Source organism: Lepidochelys kempii, chromosome 6 (genome assembly GCF_965140265.1).
Source record: "Lepidochelys kempii isolate rLepKem1 chromosome 6, rLepKem1.hap2, whole genome shotgun sequence".
Lineage (NCBI taxonomy): Eukaryota > Metazoa > Chordata > Testudines > Cheloniidae > Lepidochelys > Lepidochelys kempii.
Window position 1 is genome coordinate 22,871,424 of NC_133261.1, and position 19,236 is coordinate 22,890,659.

At 48.4% G+C, this 19,236-nt stretch overlaps 1 protein-coding gene across 7 annotated transcripts in view; it reads left to right on the forward strand.

Moving 5' to 3' along the window:
- The window catches only part of RASSF7 (Ras association domain family member 7), a 122,375-nt gene extending 110,088 nt beyond the window's left edge, over nucleotides 1–12,287 (forward strand). For 5 of the 7 annotated variants that reach the window (XM_073347118.1, XM_073347117.1, XM_073347122.1 and 2 more), the window contains 3 exons: nucleotides 4,478–4,646; nucleotides 7,168–7,275; nucleotides 9,464–12,287. In XM_073347118.1, coding sequence (XP_073203219.1) covers nucleotides 4,478–4,646; nucleotides 7,168–7,275; nucleotides 9,464–9,495 — 309 coding nt within the window. In that variant the 3' untranslated portion in view covers nucleotides 9,496–12,287. Of the gene's footprint in view, nucleotides 1–4,477; nucleotides 4,647–7,167 lie in introns of all 7 variants that reach the window. The other 2 variants (XM_073347121.1, XM_073347120.1) reach the window with 2 other exon arrangements.
- Nucleotides 12,288–19,236: the final 6,949 nt, after the last annotated feature.

Below are 19,236 nucleotides of genomic sequence, written 5' to 3' on the forward strand. Positions count from 1 at the left end.
GGAGGTCAGACTAGATGATCATAATGGTCCCTTCTGACCTAAATAGCTATGAATCTATGTCCACGCTGGAGAGTGCTCATCGAGGGTGGCTCTTTGGAGCAGCATTGGCTTCATGGTGCTGGGTCGTGCCTGCTCAGGCTAGGAGTGGGATCTGCGCAGGGAATGCTCTATGGTGCTTTCCAGCCACACATCTTGGTGCTTGAGGGGCGCACTTGTCCTTCCCCAGACTGTGGTATCCGGGACATCCCTCCAGGGAGCACTTATGCAGCCGGTCCTAGGGTGCTGCGGGCTTTTCAGTGGCTGTAGAAATGCAGCAGGGAAGACGGGAGGGAAACATCATTCCTCTTAAAAACTTTAAACCCAGGAAGATTTTATGAATCTCAGGGCAAAGCAAGGGGCCCTTTTTCCTTCTCTTCAGCCTGCTCTCCCTGCCCCCACCCCAAGTGAGGATCACAAGTCCTGAGAGGAAAACTCACTACACCTGAGTCCCGTATGGACAGCAGTTGCTACAGTGAGCTAGAGCTTCAGGTTAATTCGCTCATTGTGTAATCTTCTTCAAGGACTGTGGGGTGGGAGGGAGAAAATGCAGAAGAGCAGAGATCAGAGAATTGCCTTGCCCACCAGCCCCTTTTAAAATAGCAGGTACAAGAAATGGCATCTTTCTCCTCATGTGTCTGGAAAACCTGTGGGACTGACTGAAAGCTACCCAGGCAGCTGTCATGGGGGTGCACCTGGGCCTAGTGTTTTTGGACAGTTTCTCACACCCAGAGGGAGTCGCTTAGCACGAAGGCCTGGTCTACACCTAAAAATGGAGCGACCTAGTTGTGTTGCTCCAGGCTGTGAAAACTGTTTCACAGAGCGTGATGTTTAGGTCGACCTCACACACACAAACACACACCCCCCCTCCCATTGCAGGAGCAGTGAGGTTGACGGAAGGATTCTCCCATTGACCTAGATACCACCTCTCACAGAGGTGAATCGCCTACGCTGACGGAAAAACCACTTCCACTGATGTAGGAGGCGTCCACAGTCTGGTGCTACAGCAGCACGGCCATGGCGCTGTAGTGTAGACATGCTCTTGATCTGGCTTCCTCGTGCTATTTAAATTGGAGATCAGACCCTGTGTAGACCAGATCTTGCCCTCTTTTGTCTTCGTTGCCTGTGAAAAGAGCCAGAAGCCAAATGTGCTGCCTCGCTAACAGCAATCCCCAGCCTCTCCTCACAGCCACCCAGTGGTGTAAAGGCTTCTGCTCTTCTGGCTTTAGGAAGGAATAAACCAAGGTAGCAGGTGCGGCTGGCATCCAGCCTCCCCAGGAACTCTCCTCTGACTGGTGCTGCTCTTGCGCTCTGCTTGTGGCATAAGGTGCTGGGGGTGGAATTGACGAGGACCTGTGCACACTAACCAGAGGAGGCTACGTCTGAAACGTCCCAAGCCCCTGCACAGCCACTTGGCACTCGTTTGCCAGTAAAATGGAAGTTGCTGTTAGCTGTAGGACAGCACCACTTCAGCTGTGTCTACACTGCAATAAAACACGTGCGCCTGGCCCCGGTCTGCTGGTGGGGCTCAGGCTGCAGGGCTAAAAAACTGCAGGGTAGATGTGTGGGCTCCAGCCTGAGCCCAAATGTTACACTACAATTGTACAGCCCTTCAAGCCCAAGACAGCTGACATGGACCAGCCCTGGGAGTCTTACTGCAGTGTAGACACCCCTGGAGGCCCCAGCTCAGAGCGGGGACTAGGGGGGAGAGAGGGACAATCCCCACCTCTAAGATGACAAACTCTGTGGAACAGGAACCAGGCGCAGAGAGGGGAAGTGATTTACCCAAGGTCAGTGGCAGAACCCAGCCGTCCTGAGGCTCAGTCCGGACTCCTGGGCCATGCTACCTCCAGTGGGAGATCCGGATGGCAACCGGCTCGCATTTCTCATTGGAAACGCAGTGCCCTAACAGACTCCTTCTGGCCAAAAGCCTGGAGCGGGAGCAGGACAGCAGTCACTCCATGCAACAGGGAGGGAGAGAGCAGGGTGTGAACAGTGATGCTGGGCTAGGAGAGCAGCATGGGAGCTGGGCGTATGTTTGGCTTGGAACAACTCGGCAGCCCCTCTGGCTTGCTGGTGGCGCAAGGGTGCTGGGCTGGGTGGATTCTGGGGTCTGGGTGAATAGGTGGGCTGGGGGGTAATGTCTTTGTTCCTGTTGGTGTAAAAAGGCTCTCACCCCTCCTGAACTCCCTAGAAAAGCAGGGCAGCTCTAGTATGATGCCTGTTACAGGTGACATTGCCCCCATTTCCCAGTCTCTTGTGTTCACCTAACCCCTGCCTGATTTAACGTAAACACTTCTTCCCCAGCCTCCCCCGGGACAGAGCAGCATTAGTCACCCCTCGCTAGGGAAGCTTACATTTGCAGCCATCAGAGCATCTTGCTTGTTCGTGGGTGGCTCTGAGCGGATAGCTGCAAAGCCTGTTTTGTAATTGTGCTTATACTTTACTTAAATAGAAGCGCTAAGCACACGGCTTTAGTTTTTCTTCCTTTTCTGTTTAGTAGACACTGGTGCCACCTTGTGGACATATGGAGAACGGACCATTCTCAAAATTCCTACTTCAAGGTTGGTTTGATTATCCCAGCGCAAAGTGCCGCTTTGCTGGTATGGCTCCGTCCACGTTTCGGAGCACTTTGCCAGTGCGGGATCCCAGTAAAGCGCTCCGAGTGTAGACATAGCCTCAGTCCATATCCTCCGACGGGAATGTTGTCTTGGCATTCCCGCTGATTAAATACTGACTTGTGATTATGTGTGTGTGACTGACCATCCGTGACTGAAGCAGTTTTGCACTCCGGTGTTTCTCTAACTTGGGCCCAGCAGCCGGTGGGGTAACCGGAGAGAGGATCCTGTTTGATTCTCCTTCCCCTTCCCCCCGCGCTGCCTCATCTCGGAGGAAATCCTAAGACTACCTCCCGGCGACTCTGTTCTCCCGCCGGGCTGTGTGAAAGTGGAGGGACTGATTCAGGCTGCAGATGGAGTCAGTAGGTTTGAATGTGCCAGTCTTGTCCTGAGATGACCCCTATTCCATTCTGATGCCTCTTGAAACCTCGTTCGCATTGCAGCTGACGGCTGTGCCAGCTGCAACTCCGGGCTGAAGCTCCTGTAGTGTGGTTTCCCTATTCTTGGTGCACAGACTGCTAGCTGTAGCCACAAGGATACCGACCTCCTTTGTAAAGCGCTTTGAGAGCGACTGAGGAAAAGTGCTATATAAGAGCTACGTATTAATGAGGATAGTGCTATAGACTGCTCTGGTAGTGCATAGCATGGTTTGTAACCAAAGCTCTTCAAACCCTAATGTAGACAGGACCCAGCTTGGTTTCCTGTGGCCCCTTCTGCCCGGGGGTGGAAATCCTGTCTCTTTTGGTCCAGCTCTGCTCCATCGTCGTCTCAGGAATAGTTCCTCTGTGTCATCTGGATACTATGATGCAGCCAAACGAGAGGTCTCTCAAGGATACCTGCTTTGCTATACTTCCTGGGTTTCGCAAAGATGAGTTGGGAGGAGGAGGAGGAGGAAGTAGAGGTGGATGTAGTCAGAGCTCCAAATATGTGCACCCAATGAATTCAAAGCGTGCGTTTGTATCTCTTTGCAGACAGGCGTCTCCACCAGAACCCTGCTAGGAAGCCTTGAGCAATAACCCTGCCTGCCTATGCTTGGCCAGCTGGGAAGCATGCTCTGTCTTTATCTGGGTCTGCCCTTTGCGAGAGAAAGGAGGGCGAGTGTGACGGAGTGCCTAGTTGAGTTTGAGTGCCGTGGGGTAGTGTGTCAAGAGGCTAAAAGGAGTTTGTGGGAAGGACGTTGCTGGAATTACACGCCCTGCTAGGTAGGGGAAGTAGCAGAAGGCCCATTCCAGTGAGTCTGATGAGGTGACTCAAAATAGACTCCTTTATCCCGGCTGGATAAGAGCCCCAGTAGGAGAAGTGGCCAGCTGGTGCGTCGGCCCCTGTGGCACTCACTGTTTTTTTTTCTGGCCTGGGTGCCCTATCTGAGTTTTAATTTACATTTAAAAATGAACAGCAGGCAAAGTCGGCAATGTTGCCTTCCGAGAACTGGCTTAATCACCTCGGGCCATGCTGGTTCTCTGTGTCGTTGTCAGGTCTGACCTCACAGGTGGAGGATGGCAGGTTCCGTTGTGGGCTTTGGAAGTATTGTGTTAGTGCAGCCCAAAAGAGGGCGTGTGAAGTGCACAGACGTGGTGGCCACTCAGCACAAGCTGGCGTGTTTGGTATTGAGAGGAGTGATGTTGTTTGCTCTCTTGGTGGCCCTGCTGTCTCTTGATTTAGGGACTCGGAGGAGGTAGTAGGATGAAAGGTGAGCAAGGGGAGGGGAATCAGGAGCCTTGCTGGCAGCTTCATCTCTGGAGGTCCCACTGTATTGATACCCTTTCTGCTCGGCAGATGAGGCACGGCTGTGGAGCTCATCCTGTTCACCCTGTATTTTGCAGGCCCAGAATCAAGAGCTGGAGGAGTTAAATAAGGAGCTGAGGCAATGTAATTTGCAGCAGTTTATTCAGCAGACGGGAGCCACAGTGACTGTTTTGCAGTCCAGACCTGAGGATGAACCCCAGCTGGATCAAACTAACCACGAACTGCCAGCCTGCCAGAGAAACGGAGGTCAGAACGCAGTTTGGAGACTCATTTATTTAAGGAGAGGGGCGCTTGCTTTAAGACCTGCCACTATGCTGGGCTGAAATGCTGCTTTTAAAACCTCCTAACTCCATTCTAACTGTTGTCATCTCCCTGAGATTTCCTTGTCAAGGTGTCTGTAGCTTTCTCCTTCTGTTACCCGCCACTGCCTCCTGTCTGGTTCCTTCACCGCTTGGACGTAGTTAAAATATCAAAGCTGGATGGACGCGACCAAAATACTTCTGTTGTTACATGTGTTGAGATTAGGGTCACCAGGGCTCCTGCTTCAGTGTCAGCCCATCTGCCATGTGGGCTGGGAACAGATTGTCCTCACCATGGCTAAGTGCATTGTGGGGTTTTTCATCTTCCTTTAGAGCATAGAGCATAAGGCCCTGCTAGCGGCCGGATATCGGGGCTGGAGGACCAGAGGTCTGGTGTGATCTGACAGATCTGCGCTGCTGTAACTCACGACTTTGAGCAGTGTTAGACGCTGGATTTGGGGGTTTGGCTTGCTACCTGTGTACCCGCCCCTTCTACTCCTTTCCTAGAGGGAGCGATTGTGGGACAGTCCATATGTCAACACTTTCAAACCATGGTGCATTAAAACAGAAGTGGCTTCAGTGGGTGCTGGGATTATTCTGCCCCCTGAAAGACAGGTTGCTTCTACTTAGGGGCCTAGGTATGGCTGTAGGAGCCTGTGCTGTAGGTACGGGCATTGAAAATGTCAGTAGTGTCTCGGTGGGAGCTGTCAGCAAATGTGGGTGATAGGACCGCGGCTGGGCCTCCCGCTGCATCCACCATTATGTGAGTGGTGGACAGGGTGAGTGAGAGAGAGACCCAATTCCTGGCTTCTAGCAGCAGAGACTAGAGGAGACTGTTCACCTTCCCGTGGGTCTGGGGTGGAGGGGTGTTCCCATCTCCTGAGGTGATTGTCCCGGGGCTTCCCACCCCCTTTGGGCAGAAGTGACCAGCCCTGGAGAGGCACACGGTACACTTGAGCCCTCTCCTCGCTGTGGTGCTGCAGAGGCTGTTTCTGCCCAGCCAGGAGGCAAGAAAGAGCTGAAGTGGGGAGAGGCCCTGGTCTCATACGGCTCTGTTGCCATTGGCAGCTCTGCTCTGGGTCAGGAGCCCACGTGTCTGAATTGGCCGCTCTGCGTTCTGGACGACTGTGTGACCTCACTAAATGTACGTGTCTGGGTGGAGAAGCAGGTGGCTGAGAAACTGAACCGACCCATAATTCCAAATGCTGTGGTAGCTGGCAGGAGGGGGAGAGGAACACGGAGCAGTGACAGTTAGCTGGGAATCTGCTTCCGTTCAGTTACGGCTCTGTATGTCCTGCGGGGCCAGTCCTCCCCTGGTGTCAATCCGTACGGCTCCACTGACAGCGGTAGAGTTGTGCCTGTTGACACCAGTTGAGGGTCTGGCCCTGGATCAACATCCTGTGATTCCAGAGACCAGTCTGGTGTCTCCTAATGCACAGAGACGGAACTCATCTCTGTTCTGGCCGAGCTGGGACTGCAAGCCAAAGATGGGTTCTTCACGCAGCCACGTGCAACTTTGGAAGTGGGGTGGGGAGTCCTTTCCTTCAGTGATCTTAGCTGAGTTGTGGCTGCATTCATCCCTAAAAGCAGTTCAGCCTCTTTACACGGGAAGATGACATCAGAAGAGCTCTTGATTCCTAGGCTGAGTGCAGAGACATGAGTGCGACGGTGTGAAAAGCCCTTTTGCTGATGGGAAGGAAGCGTAAATGCTAGCTAGTTTTCAAAGTATTACACATGGTTTGTAACAAAGCGAGAAACACAGCCGCATGGGGATTTGATGCTATTCAGTTCAGGAAGAGCTGGTGTAAAGTCTGTCCATTGTGAGTTATATATTCGTGCAACTTCCACTACAACTTGCAAGATCTTAGCCGAGGAGGCGTTCGCTCGCCACTGGCACTGTGGATGCTGGAGCAGATGAGAGTTGTGTGTACTGATGATCTAGACTGGAAAACCTGCCTTGACTGCAGCACAAAGCTGAGAACTCCCACTGTATGAAGGACGTGATCCTGTGCAGCGGGCACAGCACTATAAAGAACGCGTGGGGTGTGGGGTGTGGAAGGCTACAGAGACGTGTTTGAGACGGGGATTATTCACAGGGATCTGAGTTGAGGGTGGTGGAGGAAGGACATGGAACAAAGGTTTGGCCACTTCTTCCAGTAGCACTCCTTCTTGCTGGGCCATAAAGAAGCTGCTTTAGCATAGCCTTTAAAGGCTGCTCTGAGCCATATGAGTGGTTTAGAAAGAGGATCCCCAGGAGTGGAGTCAGGGTAGGCTTTTCTCCACAGTAATCTAGAAGAGGGGAAGCCCCTTCTGATCCCCCTTTATTACTGGGAAGAGTCCAGGCACAGGCCCTGGACATGTTTTGCATGAGCGTCCCTGCTGGGGGGCTCTGGACTGACCTGTTCCAAGGGTGCTAGCAAAACAAATCCAGCTTTACACTGAACCGTGAACTTGTTTTTCCTCCCTAGGCCTTCTCCATCCCAGCACAGACTCTCCTCCTCGACCAAGCGCCAAGCAGTTCCTCGGCCATCCACGGAACCTTCAGAACCCATTGGTGTCCAGCCTGAACCCCGAGGGTGTGTATGTTTGAACTGGCCTAAGCCCGGTTGTGCTCCTAATGCCCAATCTTGCCAAGCAGCCCTGCAAAAGGTCTAGTCTCCTTGCGACGGTGGCAGCTATCGCCTGCGTGGAGGAGGCTGTGACCCAACTCTCAGACCGTTCGGTGTTTCTCTCCTGCTCTCTCCTCCTTTCTCTGGTATTTGATTGCAAAACGAATAGCTGCTCTAAAACAGCAAAGGCTTGGTTGTCCTGCAGTGCCTACCGTAAATCCTTGTGCGTTAGGGCCCTTAAATAATAGTTAGCAAGCGGCAACCAGAGCGTGAGGGCTGGGATGGGGTCTGGCAGCCATACTACTTGAAACGATGGGCTGTGGGGCCATGGTGGTGTGGCGTGAAATAATGCATTAAAAGCATCCTGCTGCGTGATGTCTGCGCTACGAATAGGTGCCAATGTGACCATGATGCTTATACCTGGCAGCGTCCCCTTCTCTGCGTCCCACCACTAGGGAGAAGCTCGCTGCCATAGCAAGCGCTGCAGTTGACTTTGCTCCTGAAGCCTGTCTTTGCTGTTCAGCTAAAGGGTCATCTCTGCTAGTTCAAGCCCGTTAAAAACTCACTGGGTTGGGACGTTGTGTGCTGAGTACTAAGAGCTTCCTCACCAGCAAGTGACAGGCATTGCTCTGCACATGCAGGAACCCATTTGCCTGCACCCAGACTCCCATGATGTATTGCACTTCCAAAAGGACTCGCAAATCCCCTGCCCCTGTGCTGGTAGTTGCCGGAGACGTCCCGTGGGAGATCCCAACATAGAGCAGTTACAGCTCCCACCTGGAGAGTGTCTCTTGGTTTTTTTGGATTCTCTGCAGAGAATCAAGTTATTGCTGTGCCAGATCAGTTGGCCTGGTGCAGCATCCTGCCTCGACCAACGGGGAAAGAGCCGCAGCTGCCCCCACCTCCCTGTAATGCGCCGTCCCCTCTCGCAGGCCAAAGGACTGCTACAAACTCCACCCGTCCATCTGAGACACTTAGCCAAGGGGGTAGAGGTGCCACCGCCCAATGCCATCCATTTCAAATAAAGCACCTTCCCTCTCAGACCAAGCGGTCGCTTCTGAGTCACTCTCCTTTCTTCACCACTGATTGTGATTTTTCATCCTTATGCTGCTCTTGCTGGTCCTGGTGGAGGGGAATGGAGACCTGCAAAGGAGAGGATTTAGGTCCTGGACCAAAGCTCATCAAAGTCAACAGGAGGCTCTCCATTGACCTCAGTGGGCTTTGAACAAAACCCTATAGGGATGTGTCTGTTGCCTGAATTTTCACTGGGTGGTGTTTCTTCCTCGTTCCAGCTGGTTCATGCTGGAGTGGCAGGGGGTGGGAGAGGGCACGAAGAGGCATTGCCCAATTAGTTATTGGGAGGTAGAAATTTGTACCTTTGACAAGGGAGAGCTTCATGCTCTTCCCAGCAGCCCCCTTTGGAACTTGGCATCTAGCCCTACCCAGTCAACTCCAGGAAACCCTGGAGCACTTTCAAAGAGCTGCACAGGGCATGCCAAACCTGGTGACCCTTTCTTCCCACCCAGCCTATGGCACTGGAGAGGAATGACTTTGCACAGATCTTCTTCATAACAGCGCTTTTCTATACCAGGCCGTGGCATCTCTGCCCCTCCCCCAGAACCAGCCTGGGAACCGTCCAGTTAATTATGCTAATTTAACCTGCACCCTTCTTCTTGGTGCCTGCTCTCTTTAGCAAAAGCAAGTGAATTGTGCTGATCTTTTCTTTGGCCCTTTCCCCTCTCTGCTAAACATTTGCCCTTTTTAACATCCTAAGAGACAGTGACCATAACATTGGGTCAATATCAGAACACACAGCAGTGTACACTGTCTTGAGTACTTACAGATGCTGCATAACACGAGCATTTCTCCACGTAGTCCTGTCTCCAGTGGTACAGCAAAGATCCGCCTGTAATTCTCCCTTGTAGCATTTTAAGAGCATAAACACCAGACCTGGAATATTGTATCTGCTCGTTTCACTATCTGGAGGGAATCATCTTGGTGTCTGTAGGTTCATCTCCACTCCCTTTAGATTGAAGGATATAATTTTATATTGCAAATGCATGGTTGCAGCATACATCTTCCTTTTTTCTTTTCTTCTTAAAAACACTAACCCACCAAGATGGGGTCACTTAGTTTATTTTTGTATGTCTTGCAGTCGTATCAACAAGGCAGAGCATCTGGAGGTAGAAAGGCCCAGCCACTGGAGGAGTGATTTGCCTTGCAAGTGTAACTGTATATAAGTAAAACCATGTTCCATATATATATATATATATATTTTTTAACTCCTTTGTATCATGAATGGATGTTGATGGCCATACGAAGTATTTTTACAGACTGATGTGTTTTAAATAACAACAAAAACAATTCCACCCCATTTGGATGAAAAAGACCTGTTGTATTTTTTTAAATGCTTTATCTATTTTAAAAACAAAAAATGAAGATGCAAATATTTCTGGGAATCCATGTAGCCCTCATAAGATGCCTCAAACGACGAAAGACCCTTGTCGATAAAGCAAAGGACTGCCTTTGATGAGGGATACAAGACTTGTCTGGGCTAAACAAACTCAAAGCATATAGTGGGTCTTCTGTGCCATGCTCTGATGTTCACTTCCCAGGGGATATTATGTGCTACTGCTGTACAATGAAGGAGCCATGGAAGCCAGGACTGTGTCCCATATAAGGCACTGTGACGCTCCTATGGTCGCTCGTGTTAATACCCAACGTGAGGAAAATGGATGTTTATTGGGAAACATAAGGAACTATCCAGCTGCCTGGGAGATGGGGAACTCGGTTGGTGGTCCTGCGGAAGCCAGGTTTGTATGATCTGGGGGAGAAATTGTACAACCTGTTGCTCTTTGGACCAGGCAGAAGCATGACTAGGAGCTTCTGCCTGATGCTGAACAGAGTCAGCAAAGACTTTCCAGATGTGGTATAATGGGACTGAGGGGCTGATGATGATGTCTTGTGCCAAGTGCATCATCTTCCAACAGCATCATTTGTAAAGTAGAGAGGAGTTGAAATGGAATAGCTGGAGTGACGTCTAGTTCCTAATGAACCGCAACTCTCATATTTGTATTTACATGCTGGACCCCTCCTGCTTTCTAAAACACATTCAGGTCATTGAAAAAATGGAGGTAAAAATGTTGATGATTGAATGGCAAACTGGCATATGCATGAAGCTTCCAGTAGGGCTATCTTTGCTACAGGTAGTTTCACCCTGACTTGGGATTCATTGTCCTTCAACCTCCGCCCATATAACTCCTCCAGAGATGTCTGCCTCTCTCTTACAGCCAGCTGAATAGGTTGCATGTCTACCTACCATGCCCTGTAACTCTGCAGAAGGTCTGTCTACACCTGGTTCCACATTGCAGAAGCCCAGTTGTACATCTAACTGAGCCAGGATTGGATTGTATCCAGAGAGAGCTGTGGTCTGGGGAAAGGAAAGTTGAACGCTTGCTCTGTGGGGAGTGTCTTGGCCGTTGTCCCCAATACTAAAATGTGATGTGTATTATTGCCATTAACCAGTATTTCCAGCCATTCACCCTTTTCCTAATGGAAGTACTGAAAAGAGTAGTTCATTAGTCAGGTATTTGCCGCTCTCATTTGTCAAGACAGCTGTCTTGTGCCTGCTCACTGTTTACACTGGCAAACAAGTTTATTCAGATGGTGGCTTCCTCTAACTTGAGCATCCCATTGGTTTTCCGCTGTGGCTGTCACTGCCCTAATTGGCCTAAAATACACAGCAGAGAATCCAAATGTTCCTCCTTGAAAAAGCTCTGGTTCAGAACCAGGCTGCTGTTCATGTCATACAATAGACATGAGCTAAAACGAGAGGAGTAGAAGGGAAACAGCCTCTTGCTGCTATTCTGCACTTATTATGGTAGCACCTTTAGGCCCCAATTGAGATCAGGGTCCCTAGGTGCTGCACCAGGTGTAAGATGACATAGTTCCTACCCCTAGAAGCTTGCTGCCTGGTCTTTCATTGTGGGTTCTCTTTACAGTTCCAAAGGATGGAACCCAAATAGCCCTTCCTCCTTTTAAAAAAACAAATACATTCTAATGCATACTGCATTAGGAACATTTCTGATCTAGATGCGTCCCAAACTAAAGATGACCATTGTGTTATGTTTCTCCTCTCAGGGTGAGCAGCAGGCTGTGTTGCTGGCCTGAGACTTTCAGGAGCAGAGAGAGCAGTTGACTCCAAACATTCTGTAGTGCTCATTCATCAGTTTTTATAAACCTCTGCTTTCCAGGGCTGAGTAACTGCTTAGCTGTCCCTGACCTGTTTTACTAGGTGTGAATGGATACCATTCAACTTGAAACTCTCCAATGTGGGGGGAGGGGGAGCAGGGATGGTCAGAAAAGAGACTGTGAACAGGACATTGGGATTAATATTCACTCTGAGATTCATTGAGAGTTCCTCCCAGTTCTAAAAATCAAGCCGCTTTCTCAAATCTTACTCAATGTACAAATTGGATAGGGTTGACAGGCAAAAACGTGATGTTTGTCTAAATGAAACAGGCTTGAACTGCAAGAGACTGGGAACAGGTGAGCACATCTTGGGAGTTACTTTTCTCACCATAATCCTGTTTTTTAAAGTGTTCTCAAGCCTCCATCAGAACAAGCTCTTTAACAAGTGCACATTATTGGGTTGTGTGATATGCGGAATGATGGACACGCTGTCCAACATTTCATGCTCAATGTTTTTACTTGATGGCCAGTAAAAAATTTCTTTTTAAAAAAAACCCCTCTGTCCTAACAGGTTTTTCTGTATTTTAATTGTGAATTGGAAATGGGCAAGTCTAGGGAATGGGACTGGACATACCTAGAGGGCCCCAAAGTCCTGATTTTTGTTTTACAAAAGTCCTATCTACAAAAATGTGACCTGGATGCTGTGTTCTTTGTAAAAACACTTTCTATGTATGAATGTATCCTGTGTTCTCAAACATTGTCCGGTTTAAATAAACGTACAGAAAGGATTTGTGTCAAGTGATTTCCATAATGTGTGTGTGTGTGTGTGTGTGACTTCAGACACTTAGTGGGGGCCTCTCTTGCTCTCCCACAAATGTATGTTTCCTTCACAGGTTTCTTGTTCATATTCCCCTTCACAAAATTATCCCACTTGCTTTCCATCTTCCCCGCAGAAGAAGCGTACTGGAGAATTCTGAAGTGCGCGCGCACACACTATTTGTTACAAGTTCCTAGCATCTGCAACCAAGATCTAGGCCCCACAGTGCTAGGTGTTGGACATACTCTTAGTGAAAGACCAGCCCTGCCCTGAACAGTTTACATTCGAAGGGAAGGATTTTCAAAAGCACTTCAGAGACAGGAGCATAAATCCCCCTGACTTCCAATGGGGCTTGTGCTTCTAACTCAGGAGCTTCTGAAAATCCCACATAAAACAAACAAGGCAGAAAAAATACCCCCATTTTACAGATGGGAAACTGAGGCTCAGAGATTAAGTGACTTGCCCAAGGTACCAGAGTCTGTGGCACAGCTGGGAACTGAATTCAGATGTTTTGAGTCCTAGTCCAATGCTTTATCCTTCTGTGTATGAATAAATACACACCCACTATAACATTTCTCTAACTCCTGAACACCCAATGGCTGGCTGCCAGGAATTGGGCCATAGAAGGGTTTAGGGCAGCTGTGTTTGATATTAATGCACATGTACTCCAGTATGACCCTACTGTTCCTCCTGTTGAGCTGGAGAATACCAGCTACTCTGTATACCAACCCCCCTTGTTTGATTAATGTTATTGAATTCTATTATGGTGCTCTACTCATCTGAAACTCTGGCCTTTCCATGCACCTAGCTCCCTAATTGTCCGCTATTGAGGGAAGCTGAGCTGCAGACCTGACCTGCCCTTTAGGCTCTGGTTTCCGGTGTGCTCTGCATCTCCAGTGAGATTACCCTAACCTGGAGGAGTGTTTTGTTCCCCCTCCACAACCCCAGTGGTTCTCTCTTAACTCTTCCCATCAGCCTCACTGGGCATGTAATATAATGGAGCTGACCAGGGCAGCAGGTAAGGCCTTGTGTAGAAGGAAGAAGTGTTGAGAGTGGCAGGGAGTTCTTTATCTTCCCTTGCTCTGAACCCATGAAGGGACAAATCCCCATTTGACTGGAAGTGCCAAGGCCCAGAATTGTAACCCCAAGACAATGTATATACATTGGAGTGATATCTTCATGGTAAGTAAGCATTTTTCCTTATAATCCCCTTCTTGCCATTCACATGTGCAGTGAATTAGAGCTTTAAGTATTTTATGAGCAAATGATTTTTACACTCATGATGCCTTTTCTAAAAACCCCTAAAGTACTTTACAAACAAGAGACGAAGATAATCGTCACTGAAATAGCAGCCATCTCTGGGATGAAACATGGCAGCTTTTTAATACTGCATAACGCTTTAGGACAGGAAGTGAAGAGTACGGTATTAGATGACGAATGCAGGGTGGGTTAGGCATAATGTGATCAGGCAAAGTGGAAACATGTAATTGGCTACCCTAGGTTTGATTCTTAAAAAAAAAAAAAACACACACACTCATGTGCACACATTAAATATCCACAGACCTGCTAACTGACCACTAATACTGATCTGAGCCTGCTCATCCTCCATCCAGAAAGCCTGAGAACCAAAGCCTTGGAGCAAGAATTTATAGTCAGCAGATCTGAACTCTCTCTTGGGCCAAGGTGGAGTGTGAGGTCTATAATAAAGGATCTTTTCACTGCAGATGCCCTGCCATCAGATCCTGCTTGTTTGAAGCTGGAGGCAGTTAGATGCATCTGCCATCCTGTTTCACAAGGTAGGAGAGAAATAGGTTTGTTTATACTTTAAAGGAACTGAAGAGTAAATTTGCAGACAAAATATACTAGAAGAATAAACATTGTCATGTGTATAGCAAAAGAAAACACAGCAGACACCTTGATTGCTTACTATATTACTGACTGCTATTTAATGGACTACTGAAATGGGTATCTGCAGGTCAAAGTGTGGATTTTTCCAGGGACCCAAGCCCAGTTAAATTCCCATTTGCTATTAAATCCCAGTTTAAGCAGTAGCAGGGAGAAAAGCAGAGGAAGAGACAGACTATGGTGTATATTGCAAACAGACTTCTATTATAAAGCCCTATTTTAGCACTGTCTGAACCAGAGATTAAAAATCTGTTTGCCCTGGAACTTTTATCTTGAGGCAGAGGAGAGAGAACATTTCCCCTAAATTTGAAGAAGCATCAAACCTGTTTGAGTTGCAGGCTATTTAAAAAAAATGTAACGGATTTGAAATTTTGACTTGTGTAATATTTTCCTTCCTTTAGTTCAACACCTGCATGTTATTTAACCCCTCAAACATTCCTTTGAACTGCAGCTCTCCAACAACTCATCCATCCACTGGCTATATAAAAAAACAACAAAACAAAAAGTTGTAATTAAGCAATGTTGTTAACTTCTGGTGAGAGCTTTGGGCTTAATCATGGCTCTGTGATTTCAATGGGAGTCTTCTGCCACAAGTTCAGTGAGAATGTAGGGGAGGGGTCTATGGAGGGGGATGGGTTTAGGAGTTCATAGAATCTCAGGGTTGGAAGGGACCTCAGGAGGTTATCTACTCTAACCTGCTGCTCAAAGCAGGACCAATCCCCAATTTTGGCCCCAGATCCCTAAATGGCCCCCTCAAGGATTGAACTCACAAACCTGGGTTTAGCAGGCCAATGCTCAAACCACTGAGCTATCCTTCCCCCCTGGAATCCATTCTGGCCTTGGCTCTGCAAGTGGATGGAGTTTGTTATAGGGACTGGGAAACCTCTTTGTACACATGGTTGCAGACATGGTGCTGCTAGAAAAACACTGAAATCCCACCTTTAACGTGCGTGTGCATACACCCCCACACACAGGCAAAAAAAAAATTCCTTATGTTTTCAGAGTTTTAGGGTGAAGTCTCATTGCCACTTTTAACATGGTCTGGAACTGATTACTGTGAGATTTTAAAAAAAAATTTTTTTTAATGCACTATCTTACTATGTCTTTTGCAAAATAGACAAGCAGAGAAATGAAACAAGGTCATTCATCTTCTAAAGCAGGTCAAAAAATAAGGGAAAAAGTTGGGGAAACTTTTGCCATTGCTTTCTGTAACTTTTCAGTTTTTCCTGGAAATTTTTTAAAAATATTTTTATAATGTATTTTTTGGGCCACCTGCCTAGTATGGGGTCACTTGAACTTTTTGTTTCCCTTCCTCAAGAGCTGTGACCTCTTCACTGCTGTGTTGGGAGCAAGCTGCTGCCACCTGGAAAACATCCTGTTTCACAGGAAATCGTCCCCTCACCTCGTGCTCAGCAGGGACGATTTCTGGAAGCAGTAATGGCAGAAAAGCTTTCTAGTAACAACAAAACATGGTAGCTTCCCGCGTTGCCTTCTGTAGATTAGGGTTGGTTGCTTGCTGTAGCTGTCTTTCCTCTGACTTTTTAAACCCCTTTTCATAGACTGATGGAATTTGAGGCCAGCAGCGACCATTGCGTTCACCTAGTCTGGCCTCCTTCCGCCCGGGTTTAACCAAGGTGCCAACAGCTCAAGTGTGAAAACAACCCTAACGCCCGAAGTGGCGCGATGGGCTAGCACCAGCTGGAGCGACTCCTCCATGGCTGCATCTGCACTGGCCGTTTTCAGATCTCCCATGGCTGAGCGCTCAGTGGAGTAGTGCGGGGGAGGAGTATTACTATAGGCCAGGGGTGGCTCTTTGGGTTGTTGGGTCTAGCCAATGCAATGGAAATACCTGTGCCTGGTGTACACCAGTGCTCCCACCGGTAGAGCTGCAATGGTGATAGACCATTCCTGGAGAAATCCTGAAGGAAGAGATCACATAAGGAACTGGGTGTTTTTGGAGGGGGAAGGGCTTACTAGCGTTGTCATGACTTGAACTAATGTTGGCTTATGTGCAAGGACACCACACCCTTTCCCTCACTGGAATTTCTCATTGGAACACATTAAATTATATCTGTCATGCTGCTTTCTTTCCCTACCGCCTCCCTTTCCTCTTGCAGCAGGTATCTGTGACAGCTAAGTACCCTGCCATGCTCTCTGCTCCCAAGAGATGGGGTCCTGCTAGTGTCAAAATACCCACCATCCTTCCAGGCAGCACAGGCAAAGAAGTAGCATAGGACGGCTCCGATTAGAGGGTGGCTTCAGACTGCAGTGGCTCAAATCCAGATGTGATCAGTTAGTGACTGAACACCTAGGGCCAACAGCCAGGCAGGTACAAAAGCAGCATTATATGGAGCCCCCAAGGGGAAAAGGAGCTATGGTTCAGGCTGGGTCCTGAGCAATTGGCTGCTTTTAACCACTCTTCACTTCCTCCTCCAAGGCAGGCTGACTAACTGTGGTCAGGGTTAGCTAATAAACCCTGGGCTCCAGCTGCCATTCTAAACAGGCCTGTGCTGTAATGTAGTAAACAAGCTCCCTTTAGCTTGATGATTGCAATTGACGTGGGAGGGGAATTCCTCTGGTATGCTGCCTTACAGCTGTGGAGATCAGATCTCTAACCTGGGAAAGTGGAGGGGAATCTTCCAAAGCACAATTCCCTGGGACTGTCAATGGGGTTTGTGCTCCTAAATCCCTAAGGCACGTTTGAAAATTGCTCTTTGGTTCAGGAACAGCCCCTCTCTTGCTTTTAGCTGAACCCAGCCCCATACAAATTGATGAGAACGTTTAGCCCTTTAGCTGGTCCTCCTCTCAAGGCTCTGCAAGTGCTTAATTTAGAAGTTACCACTGCCCCTGAGAGGGAAATAAGTGTTGTCGGTGGGAATCCTGAGGCACAGGTGCTTAGGGATGTATGTTCCTGTGGAGTTAGAACCCAGGTAGTCTCAATTTCCAACTACCAAACCCCATCAACTACTGGATGTTCATTACAATACTTGCAGCTTATTGCAAAGCATCAGACCCTCATGCTCCCGCTGGTTCTGTCTGTATCCCATCCATTAGTTACATATCTACTGTTAAACTTATAGCAGATCCCCTGCCCTTCTTTATGTTGCTTTACCACATGCTTGCTGTGGTCTGTTGGGAAACTAGGTTGGGGTCTGAAAGGTGGAGTAGGCTCTGTCTCGTCTGTCCTTACCCCCCTAAAAAGCATGCTGTTGGCCAAACTGTGCTCATCTTGTCTTCGTGTGTTTCTATGCTCCTCTTCCCTGTCCCTGCACAGGCCTAGAAGGGAGCAAATTTTGGGGCCAGCAGTTGGAATGAATGGACATCTCCCTTTGACCCATGAGCTCTCCGAAGCTGTAGTGACTCTGCAGGGCTGATGGTGATAAGCAAAATCACATTATTCAGTCAATTGAGCAGATGTGACTGAATCCACACCGGGAGCAGATTTATTGAGTAGAGAGTTGTCATTTTTACCCATGCTCTCTTCTGACCACCCTCTCAGTTTAGGTTCAACAAGCTCTGAAACTCCTAAGGCAGATTCAGTGTTCGAAGCACTCAGGCTGCATTGGAAAGAAACTTTTTATTTCACAGTACCAGAGACTCACTGGGTTTGTGTATTTAGATGCTGAGTTTCTGCACGTGTAGCTGCTGGAGCTTGCCCTCTGCTATGCACACATAACTTCCATTGACTTTTGTGGAAGGTTTTGCATGCATGCCAGCTCTAAGGGTGGAATTTGGCCCTTTCCTTCCAAATGCAGATTACCATGGCAAACAGGCTGGCTCTCTCCTAGTGACTTGCTGCTTGTGTCCAGGTTCTTCTCGAGCCAGTACTATTTTCAGATTGAGTAGTTGCTCCAGGCCACTTGCACAAAATCCCTATGAATGAATAGGTAGGGTGGCATAGGTCAGGGATTGGATGGCTGTGTAAGCCAAGGAACTTAATGATTGCAATTTGTTGAAAGGGCGCAGCAAGCCAAGAGTGGGACAGAGCTAAAGCTCACCACCCATTGAGTAATCAGCCAAGGAGGCAGATGCTGCTGGAAAGCAAACTGCTGGAGCATGGCATCCGATCTGCAGTATGTGCCAGAAAAGGAGGGGCAAGCAGGGAGATAAGTTTATGAAACACAGTTAGAGACAGAAGCCCCAGGGCCTGCAGTGTAAATAAAATCCAAGATGGGTTTAAGTTCTCAGCCCAGCACACTGCTTTGCATGGCAGAAGCTGAACTCTTCCCATTCATGAAGGAGAGGAGGGTGTTTGAGAATAAGTGAGCCTCCCGCGCAAGGCTGATCTGAGCAATGGGCTACACCCATTCTGTATGGGAGGGGGAATCCCCTCCAAAAGGGGTGGACTTGGCTTAACATTTAGCTTTCTTCCAGAGTAAAAATGAGCTGCCTGGCTGCAGTGCGCTGCTTTCGCTCTGGTTTCCCACAACCCCTGCTTCAAACCAGTGTTTTCTCAACCCAGCTTTCTTCTTTTATAAATGAGCTATTTCTCAGTTATGTGCCTTTTGTCCTCAGGAAGTTAGAGCCCTTGTGACTCCTGCTTGAATGTGAGTGACCCTGGTGTATAGTCATGTTTTTGCAATATGCAAAAACAAGTCTTCTTTTTCCTCACCCTCCATTCAACAGCTTACTTGTAGTGCTCTGTCCGAAGGCTCCTGCTTGGCCAGGCTGTGCATGGACTGCATAAAGGGGGCAAGTGTATTTCAATTCAGATTAGCAAAAGAAACTCTGTCACTTATAGGGATGGTTTTAAGAAAACCCCACCAGCATGGAACCTCAGCATTCTCCAAGACTCTAGAGTCTGCTGCATTGCCCTGAATCAGAGCATTTCTAACTCTGCTGGTGGAGTCATCTCTTAAACATTGTTAACCATTTAATTGCTGGTTGAACTACCCAGCTCCTGTGTTTTGCTCTTACAGCAGGCATGTGGCTGTCAAAGGCCTGATTATTTCATTCCTGGGCAAGATGGGTCCAAGTTCGGATGATGGGAACACTTGATCAGGTGCTCTTTTGCT